The sequence below is a fragment of the Zingiber officinale genome, chromosome 2A (genome assembly GCF_018446385.1).
Source record: "Zingiber officinale cultivar Zhangliang chromosome 2A, Zo_v1.1, whole genome shotgun sequence".
Lineage (NCBI taxonomy): Eukaryota > Viridiplantae > Streptophyta > Magnoliopsida > Zingiberales > Zingiberaceae > Zingiber > Zingiber officinale.
The window spans coordinates 2,751,617-2,762,660 of NC_055988.1; the positions used below are offsets into that span (position 1 = coordinate 2,751,617).

The window sequence follows — 11,044 nt, forward strand, 5'->3', positions numbered from 1 at the left end:
AATTGAATTGATTTCTTTCTATATGTTTGAAAAAACTCATCAGCTAGTTTCGGTTAAAATCGGCTAATGAAGATCTTGAAATAATATGAAATCAGTTGCTATGTGTTCGTCTAATTCTCCGGATTGTAAAAATATTATCAAACATTAATTTGATCTAATATATTGAAAGTAGTTATTTTTTTAAATACGAATGTATTTAAAAACTAATTCATATTTAAAAAAATATTGCTCTTAATATGTTCGGTTATAGCATTTTTATAATCCGGGGAACTAAACGAACACATAGGAACTGGTTTCATGTTATTTCGAGGTCTCTATAACCATCAGCCGATTTTGGCAAAAACCGACTTATGGACTTAGAGATCTCGAAAGTCGAAATGACATAGACTAGTTTCTATGTATTCTTCTAGTTCTACTGATTGTAAAATACTATCAAACATCAATTAAACTCAATATATTAAGAGCAATGATTTTTTAAATATGAATATATTTAAAAAAAATAATTTGTGTTTAAAAAATTATTGCTCTCAATATATTGGGTCAAATTGATATAATCATAAAAATTAAACGAACTCATAAGATCTAATTTCACTTCATTCCGAGCTCTCTAAGTCCATCAATCGATTTTGGCCGAATTAGCTTACATTGATTTTATTTAGGTTTATTCGTTCATAGTTTCTCAAAAAATTACTGCTCTCAACGTATTGCGTCAAATTGATATTTGATAGTATTTTTATAATCAGGAGAACTGGACGAACATATAGAAACTAATTCATGTCATTTTAAGGTCTCTAGGTCCATCAACCGATTTCGATCTTTGACGCAATATATTGAGAGCAGTGATTTTTTGAACACAAATGTATCTGAAATTCATGTTTTAAAAATCAATGCTCTCAATATATTAGGTCAAATTAATGTTTGATAATATTTTTTACAATCAAGAGAACTAGACGAATCTATAGGAATTGATTTCATATCATTCCGATGTCTCTAAGTTCATCAGCTGATTTTGGTCGAAATCGGTTGATGAATTTTTTAAACAGAATGAAATCGATTCAACTGATTTATTTTTTCAATCGAATTGATATGAGGATGAGGATAAAACAAGAAATAGATACGTGATTTAGTAATTTTGAAACTATAATACATAATTTAAGTATTTTAAAAACTTATCTACGGACTTCGATAAAAAATTGCTCTTTATTTTTCTCTCTCCCTTGTGAATCTTTCTCTCCTCTCTCACCATTTATTCTACTCGAATTATTTTTTTTCCCTAAATAGTAGTAATACTGAAAATCAAAAATAATAATAGATGATCTATTTAAACTTAACTTGAAACAGATGTAATTAGAATTTTTTAAATCAATCAGTGAGTTTCGATTAAACCCACTGATTGATTTAAAGAGCTCCGATTATATTTATTTTTAAGTTTTATGAATTTCTAAGGTCGTAAGGAGTTTAAATATATTATCCATTGTTTATTTCTACTTCTCTGTAGGTATTAAAATATTATTGTAAATATAGGCTGATATGAGTTCATATCAAACCCACGTTATGAACTCATATTAGTTGAATTTCAGTTGATTATTTTAATAATATTTTAATACCTCTAGAGAAGTCAAAATAAATAATGGATAACATATTTTAATTCTTTGTAACTTCAAAATCCACCAGAATTGAAATGGGCGAAATCGAAGTTCTCTAGGTCCGAAATCTACTGATTGACCTAGAGGACTCCGATTGTATCTATTTCAAGTTCTGTGGATTTTTGATGTTGCAATGAATTCAAATATATCATCCATTATTATTTTCGATCTCCCTAGTGATGTTATTTGAAAAAATAATTCGACTCAAATAAAAACCGATAGGTGAGATAGGGGAGAGAGAGATTTGCTTATGCTTTGTTTACTTAAAGCGCGGATGAGGAAGGAAAATAATTTAGGGTGGAAAATTATCCGAAACAAGAGAAGAAAAAGGATGAAAATTTTTTTTTCTTTTGCATGCTATGTAATTTTGTAAATAAAAAAGAATAAATGCGTCATTTTTAATTTTTGGGTAATAGTGTGATTCTGTGATTAAAAAGGAGTGCATATATTATTTTTTTTTTTTTTCAAATCGTGATTTTCTGTCCGATTTTGAGATGGTCCATTTTGACTCATTTTAATGAAGTAAACTAACCCTAAGTAAAGAGAGGAGAGAGATATTGAGATTATATGTAATTGACTGAAAGGGTAGAATGAAAAAAATCAAACAAATTAGTACAATAATTCAGAAAGTTGAGTGCTCCTTTCATAAATTACCTTAAAAATAAAAAGTTTCATCCGGCGTGTAAATTCTAAGGCGAATCTTGTTGACGTGAAAGCACGACTCCAAGTAAAGAATGCCAATCGAGGCGTCATTAAGCAAAAGTGGGCGTTTCTTTTTCGTTTTTTCCCTTGATCAGAGTAGAACAGACACGGAAGCCTATTCTGCTGCTCTCTCAGAGCTCTGTCCATGTGGGAACCTTTCAAGAGCGTAATTAATTCCCAGGGAGTTATTGCCATGGCCATCGGCGAGAAGAGCCATGGCCGCGGAATCCGCCATTAATTTAAAAGAGCCACCCCGTTTGGTTCCCTGTCACTCACTGCTGTCCCTGCGACCAAGGAGGAAATTGCTTCGTCTTCTTCACTCGCCGAGGGAAAGGGAGAGATGGGCTCTTTAATTCTTTGCTGCCTCTGTTCTTTTTCCCCTATCTCAGAAATGAAAAAGGCTGTGTGGCAAGATACTGAAATAGTCCATGAATAATGAGCACTCTGAACCTACTTTGAACTAACCGAGATCTCACTGCTGATCATGTGATATTGTCCTTGACAGTCTAGTAACTAGCACATAAGGTGTTGTCATCATAAGATCAGTAATTTGAATCTCGATAAAATTGAGATAAATATCTTCCTTACGTGTTAATCATTATTCTAAAGGCTAGTAGTCGTCTGTGATTTACTTTTTCCATGTTGACCTTGAGACGGATTATCGGAGGACGAATGTATTCACCTTTGCCATCATATAAACATTTGATATCATTCATGTGGCAATCAAGACTTGACTCATGATTCTTATGAGTCTGGGTTCGAATCTCGACAAAATCGAGATAAATATCTTCTTTATATGCTAATCACTATTCCAAAAGTTAATAATCGCCCATGATTTACCTCCTCCGTGTTGATCCTGGGACGAATTGACGAGGATACTGGGGACGAGCGTATTCACTTTTTATCATCATAATTTTTCCGAATCTGACTTTATGTAGACAACAAATAAAAATGTTTTTATTTTGAAAAAAAATCAAAGTGAAAGAAGGATACGAAAGAAAAAAAATAAGAATTGACGAAGGACGCATTGCAAGTAACTTTCAAAAAAGATTTGTTTCTCATTTTATCTCTTGCCAACCAGTGTGGTGCTGTTATATTTCAAAAATCAACACATTAGTGCCGATTTTAAAATTTGTAGAATACAGCCGTGGTTGATAAGAAGGTAAAATAAAAAACAAATACGGTCTTGGAAAATTCCACAACTTTAAATGAGTCATTTGGTTATATCGTGAAAGAAAAAAGTTACATCAAAGCATGTGAAGGTGACGAAAACATAACCAAAGGCAAGGAAGACAAAGTGACAGTTTATAAACCACTTGACAATCTGAACATCAAAGATCACAACTACAAATGTTGCTGAAATTCAAAACGTAGAATAATCTCGAACGCAGAATAATCTATGATTATGTTCATTTTTATCTCCATAAAGTGCTTCACACAATTCATGCCTTCTACTTGGGATAGTAGCCAGCAGGAGGATATCCAGGTGGAGGGTAGGAGCCAGGTGGAGGGTATGAGCCAGGTGGTGGATATGAGCCAGCAGGAGGATATGAACCAGGAGGAGGAGGATATGAACCAGCGGGTGGAGGATAACCATAAGGTTGCCCGTAAACTGGTTGAGGGGCGTATCCTGCCGGTGGTGGGATAGGCTGATCAATGCGCGACATTTGCTGGACTGGAGGCACAGCCATCACTGGTGCTGGTCCAAACTTGCCATCTCTCTTATCCAACTCAATCTTATGTTGTGTCTGTGGGCAATGATGAACCGTGTGTTGTTTTTTCTTCTTTGTCTGGGCGAAGAGGCGATACTTTGATATAAATAAAAAGTTTTGAAGTTTTCATACCTGCATGCATGCGCAGACTCTGCAAAAATTTCATGAGTGCTTGGATGAGATCTTAGATAACATTTTATGAGCATTTAAGGGAAAGCACGGAAGAGGAAGTTTGTTCTTACGAGCAGTATACGAGGTCAGCCAAACAATTCAGGATCTGGGAAGCCTCTTGGAGCTCCTCACTTCCGACAATCATTGCGACAATGGAAAAGATGCAAGCAACTTGTTGTAGACAAAACATGAATCCCTGCAATCAAATTACCACATCAAGCTGCATTTATGATAGCAATTGCTGATTTTAGCATAGGATACAAAACCCTGCTAAAAACAAGCCTTTGAGTAGTCTCAGTGATAGAGCGTGGGAAGGCTCATGGGCCAGTTTGACAGTTAGATAATGGAGGAAAAAGCAGTAGAGCAATGAGAGGATTTACAATAATGCAATTATCACATTTGGTAGTCTGTATGTTGAACTCATCTTGGAGCAAGAAGCGAGTTGAGGCAACAGAATTGCCAAAGCACAAGAAAACCTGGAGAACAAAATGACAGAAGAAAGTTTGAGCCAAATACAAATCACAACAAGTATTCTATTTATGAGGTTTACTAGAGAAACTTCAAACAGTAAAGCTAATATCAGATGCCTCTATTTCTATTAGAACAAAAATCTATAAGTTTGTTGTTTCCTCAAAAAGCATAAGCTTTTAGAATATATAGTGTTAAATCGTTAATATGGAAATGCATAGGCTACTAGCTCAAATTTTGAATCCCTTTGGTGTTGGTTTATCTTCCCTTGAGACATCTTTCATTGGCTTATTTAAACCCATGCATCTTTGCTTGGTCTGGTTGCAGTTCAATATGATTCAAATTTAGGCCAATTTGACAGTGAGAAGAATGTTTAGATCATGAATCTTATCTCATGTACTTTCTAGTTGCTCTTGATGTTAGGATAATGGTTACTTGTCAATTTCAGACCTTTTAATTTTGAATACTTTATCCAGAAGAGGTCATGGACTCAAATCCGGACTGTCCATTGCCATTCATTCATCTGGTGGTGTCCCAAGTTTTGAACTAGAATATTTTTCTGATTAATGGAACCTTGCGAAAAAATGACGGGAAGGGAAGGGAAGGGATTAGAGAAATGCTCGTGATTATGAATCACAAGTTTACATTTTGTGTTTGTTTTCCCTTCCTGTCCAAGTTGTAAGCTGATCCTGAGATTAATTTTAAGCTAAAAAACTAGAACGTGAACAAATGTTCTGCAAAATATGAAACACAGATCTGTAGATAAAGGATGTAAGAATAATCACTATAGGTGAAAAGTTGATGTACATTGATTTACTACACAGCATCAAATATATCGATATTTTCAGATGGCGCCATTGAAATGTACAAGTGGACTAATGAGGCATAGCACATCATACTATGGTAGATACAGCTACTGCTAACAAATCAATGTATTTTGGAACAACTGATAGAAAAGATAGTATTGTCTCACATGGTATTTACACGTTTAAAGTAAACCAAATACTGGTGGATGTACCGTTTAGGAAAAATAACTCAATTATGGTGCAACGAGAGTAACGAGACTGGAGAAATACGAAACATCTAAGAATACACAAATGGATCTATTTTTTATTTAATTTTTCAATTGAAACAACAAACTAACCTTATGGTACATCATATTACATTGAAACAACAAACTAACTATTAAGTACCTCCGTGCAAAGGCAGAACTCTGGGCATCGACTTTCTCCACATCTTCCACTGCATGGTAGATATCCCGCACAACACGTGTACCTGTAAAATGAAACGAGCCAGAAATCATATTCTACACAAAAAAAAAAAAAAAAAAATCTAGCAAAGGTAGGAATCATTAATCCACTGAAATTACCTTGACATATCATTGTAAAGAGCTCGCTTGCGAAGCATGTATGAGACACATGGTCCACTAGAAACAAAAAATACATCAATCAAATAGCATGTTCATAAACTCTAATTTGGTGAAACTAAAAACCTAAACAGTGTAATTTTTTTAAACAATTGTATTTGCATAATAGCTATAATAAATAACTACAGTATGCTTAACAATAAAAGAAAACTAACACATGGATAATTAATTTGGATTCAGATGAACATATACAGAAGCCCCCAAGCTTTCATTTTATGATAAAGATGAGTTTAGAACCAAGACCTTGACAACAAATTCCAAAACCCTTACCAGCAGTGCTGCTGGCACTTTCAATCAGATTTGACTATTTGATGGGTGCAAATTATTTTTTAAATCACAATTCAAAACAAGATGTTGCAAGTACACTTATTCTATTTCCATGATGATAAACCAGCTTATATCAGGGGAATCTTATGCTAACTAGGTATAGTTCTTATTGCTTAATCCCGAAGTCAGTGACAAAACACTCAATCATACCCAGCAATATTTGTACTTAAAACAGTATCAAGAGAATCTTATGCTAAAGAGAAGAAGCACTTAAGCCCGAAAGCATTGGGAAAAGACTCCATTTGCATGCTTCCACTTCAATCCTTAGAAACAGTCTCTTATAGCACAAGTTTGATCCAATGTTGGTAAAAATTGTGTATGCAACAGAAAAATCTTAAGCTTGGTTCAAGCATATCACTTTATAGAAAGATGTGGACAAACATCCTCCAAGTTCATTATTTTCTTTCAAGACATTCAATGGCATGAGAAAAGGCCATATACAGGAAGGGCGCCCATATAAATGCCATGCAAGTTTTTTAACAAAATCTGGTAAGAAGGGGACACATTTTCTACTAATTGAACACTAATCCTGTAAGCAAAGCTGCTAAGAATACAAAAGACTCATTCTACTTGAGAAACCTAATGGAGTTGAGGAAAGATATCTCACTAGGAAAGAAAACTCATTATTGAAGTTTTGAGCATCTTGACTCAAGTCTAAAGCTAGTTCATTCTAATATATTCAATTTTCCTTATTTCGAAAAAGAAACAAAATATTTGGTGCTAAGATTATAAATCATGTAAAAAAAGTCTCTCTGTGATGGACAGCCACTGTCCGATGAGGAAGCTTTAGCCACACATTGGCATAAGAGGGAGAATCTTTAGTGGAACCATCTATTATTGAAGGTCTACATCGACATTCTACTGCATGTTAAACCAATAGTGCAGCAAGAAGACATCCTTAAAAATAATTAGCATGGTTTAGCAAAAAATCTCAATTACTGCACCAGATGTTATTTGACCAATTAAATCTCAACAGAAACATAAACACTAGCGGTACTAATTTGGAACAAGATAAGGGTACAAGAAAATGTTCGTTCCAGCAAGGATATTTAAAAAGGAAGCACATTTTGCAGTTCAAGCATTGAGGACAATCTAAACTATGTTCCTTATTCTTTATTCATATCCACACAGAAGTTCGACATAACGTGAACTCACAGGAAAAATCAATCCTTCCGTTAGATCTTCAGGTAAAAAACCAAAAGAAAAAAAATTCAATAGCATCTAAAATAAGGTAGCAGAAAAGAACCGGAATTGGGAACCATAAGATGGGGAACAAAAAAGAGACAGTTCGGAGGGTAGGGAAGCCGATCTCTTACCACCAAACTGCCATACAGCAAACTGCAGAGCGAATCAGGCGCATCCGTCAGAGATCACGAAAAGGAAGAATAAATGGCGATACTAGAAGAAGGGATTCAGCGGGGATCTTACAGGGGAAGTCAGCCTGGATGGTGCCCATGAGGTCGGTGTGCCAGAGGTTCCTGTAGCTCTGCCGGAGCTGCATCTTGTCAAGGTTCGCCTGAGACGTCATTCCGGCCACTCGCCGCAGACGCAAGATCCGAGCAGCGATTCAAGGAGGAGGAGGAGGAGGCGGCGGCGATCGAATTCGAGATCGCGCAGCGTTTCGTGAAATGAATCTGGCGTTTGGTTGCGGGGATTGACACGGCGAGCTGTTTACTACGATTGCCTGGTCAAACAAGGTTTTTCTAGAGGAAATATTTCCTACCGCGCCACTCCTTTCATACCGCACTAGGATAAGTGGGCCCCGCAGTGTTCATCGTTGCCTGAAGAGGTGGGTATGAAAGTGGGGGGAAAGGAGAGTCGCCATTGGTTGGTCGACGTAAACATGGAGGAAGACGTGGGAATTGTCTAGAAGGAATAAAAGAAAGTGGCCTCTAGAATCGAAATTGACAGAAAGCCACTTAATTTTCGAATTTTAAATTACTTTTGAATTTTATTATTTCAAATCATATTCGCCAATAAATTTTTTATTAAATTTATAAATGAATAAGATGTTTACTGATCAATTAAATAATTTTAAAAATATAAAATTTTTAATTAGTAAAATAAATTCAAATTAATATTTTGATAAGTAAAATTTAAATTAAATTATAAAAAATAAATAAAACCAAGTTCAAAAATCACGGTGAGAGTTATACTCAAGCATTCCGGTACATAACAACAATTGAAATCTTTCATTTTCTTGAAATTATATATTTACTTTGTGATTCAGTTCTCTCATCTAAGAGGTTGTACCATGATACCTAGCTTCTATAAAATCTTAGGGTGGATATGTAGAAATTATATATTAATGATATAAAATAATTAAATACTTATAGCGATCTCCCATAGATTTACAATCGACGATGACAGGACTTACTGCCAGAAGAAGGATCACTAAATGGGAAAACTCTCCGCAATTCCACAAATCAAATTCCAACACCTCGGATGTTCTCCCAGTCCTCTCTATTCTCAACACACTTTGTTGTGTTTCTTCCCATTCAATGATCCTTAGACACACCCATTATAAAGGAAAAATATGTAAAATATCGGAAAAAATGACGAATAATAATAAGGGAATTTTCTAGAATTTTTAGAAATTTTTCGGAGCTCGTACGGACGAGTTAACGGGGATAAAAACGGGCCCCGGAAAAGCCTGTTTAGGTTACCCCTTTTAAGGGAGGAAATGTTGATTTTCTTTTTATTTCTTTTTTCTTTTATTCTTTTCTTTCCTTCCTTTTCTTTTCCTCCCCGCGTGCCTCGCGTGCCCGAGCCCCTCACTCGATGCTTCCTCGCGCCAAGCCGTCCCCGATGCCGATCTTCCCTAACCGCCGCACGCGACGGTTTCTCGCGGTTAAAGCCGAGTCTCGACGTTGGCCAAGCTCCTATTTTCCTTTCCCCTCGCGTCACCGCCACTCCGACCTGGAGCCGAGCCCTAGCTCGATTCATCGCGCCGCCGTCCGCCTACCTCTCATCACTAGCCGACGACGCCACCGGCGCCGTTGCCCCTCGTCGTGGAGATCCCAGTGGCGACGCCGACACTCCCCTGTGCCCTAGCATCCTCTGCCCTTCTTTTGGTTGTCCCGGAGATCCCCAAATTGTGTTGAGCAACATCGCGCCATCTCCTCCCTGCGCCGATTGACATCTGGGCAGCGTTTCCACTCACTGGAGCAGTGGTGTTGCCGTGCTTGTTGTGCCCTAGCTGGAGTCGCCCGTGCCCTAGTCTTGCGTACACACTGCCTTCCACTCGATCGCTGTGGAAACAACTGTTGCCGGGGGCTGCCGTCACCAGAAGGGAGGAGTTGCCGAAGGAAATTAGGGATCTCCTACTGACCTCATCCCTCTGTCCTTGCTCACACTCACGGAGCTAAGCTTCCCTCACGCTCCTTGCGGCCGGGTTCGAGGTAATCACCAGCCCTGACTACTGATTTAGGTAAGTGGATGTGGAATGGTTGATTTGGGTACCTGGTTGGGTGTGGGATTGCTAATTTAGAGTATATGGTTTGATGGACAGCAGCTTCACCAGTTTCAGCTACTGTTGCTGGCTGTCATCGCCGGAGAAGAAGGTCAGGTAATGATCATTTTAACTACAACAGTGATGTAGATGTAGATTTTGGTATATTACTATAAGGATTCCTAATTAGTGGAATTATGTTTATGTTGATTAGGGTTCTCCCTAATTAGGTTGGGCATTTTCTTTAGCTACTTAATTCATTTGAATTTAGCTAAATAAAACTGTACATGTACGATTATTACAGGATTCAGACTCAGGACGAGCACATCGACATAGAGGTTGATTAGCTCGATCTACATTGGAGGTGGGTACTTTGACTTTATGTCATTTGATATGCATAATAATGTCTTTAACATATAACAATGATTACGTTTCTCATTTGCTTCGGTTGATCACTACCCGACCTGTTACATGTTGTTTGTTTATTTTTATGCACATCATGTTAGTATTTACCTAATCATACATGCTTATAGAGGTACTGACACAACCATATTGTATATTATATTCAGGACCTAGGGTTTTTGATACCTTATCTGATCTGTGTACATTTGTTTTGATTCATTGTCCCGTGGTACACATTTTATAGTTATATATGGATTGTTCAGGATATTGTCATGTTTAGTGCTATGCATCATATTGCATGATTGCATGCTGTGCGATAGTTTGCTCCATTATTGTCGAGCACATCGCCAGTTACATGTTTACGTACACACCACCACTCATGGGTTAGTGGTAGATCAGATATGTGTGTGACAGTTCTGCTGTTTGGCTCCGTTGGTCTGGTGACTCAGTGTGGTAGCCAGCAGACGGTTCTGCTCTGTTTGGCTCCGCTAGTTTAGTGTAGCAGCGTGGTAGCCGGCAGGCGGTTGGACTCTGTTTGGCTCCGTTGGTCCGCTCATGGGTAGTGTGACGCAGCGTGGTAGTCGGCAGAGATTCCTCCCCGTCATCATGTACCGGGAGATGAGAGCATTGAGCTCCCCCATTTATGATTTGGGGTAGGAGGATAGGTGTACTCCGACAGCATCCCGTCCACTTGGTCACTCATCAGGGGCAGTGATGGCAGAGTGCACGGTTGTCACAG

General features: G+C 37.4%; 1 protein-coding gene across 1 annotated transcript; it reads right to left on the reverse strand.

Moving 5' to 3' along the window:
• Positions 1 to 3,636: 3,636 nt before the first annotated feature.
• On the reverse strand, positions 3,637 to 8,128 carry LOC122040540. The gene is made up of 8 exons (XM_042599889.1): positions 7,881 to 8,128; positions 7,769 to 7,790; positions 6,069 to 6,125; positions 5,893 to 5,974; positions 4,612 to 4,707; positions 4,303 to 4,427; positions 4,193 to 4,211; positions 3,637 to 4,096 (listed from the first exon to the last, which is right to left on the reverse strand). The coding sequence occupies exons 1-8, from the start codon at positions 7,978 to 7,980 to the stop codon at positions 3,800 to 3,802; spliced, it is 798 nt and encodes a 265-aa protein (XP_042455823.1). The 5' UTR covers positions 7,981 to 8,128; the 3' UTR covers positions 3,637 to 3,799.
• Between the last annotated feature and the right edge of the window lie 2,916 nt (positions 8,129 to 11,044).

Excerpts from the sequence above, each read along its gene's own strand:
- LOC122040540 (XM_042599889.1), bottom strand. The coding sequence starts at position 7,980 with ATGACGTCTCAGGCGAACCTTGACAAGATGCAGCTCCGGCAGAGCTAC. Across the intron at positions 7,791-7,880 it reads CATCCAGGCTGACTTCCCCT|TTTGCTGTATGGCAGTTTGG; the intron begins GTAAGATCCCCG and ends TTCGCTCTGCAG. Across the intron at positions 4,428-4,611 it reads AATGTGATAATTGCATTATT|GGATTCATGTTTTGTCTACA; the intron begins GTAAATCCTCTC and ends ATTTGATTGCAG.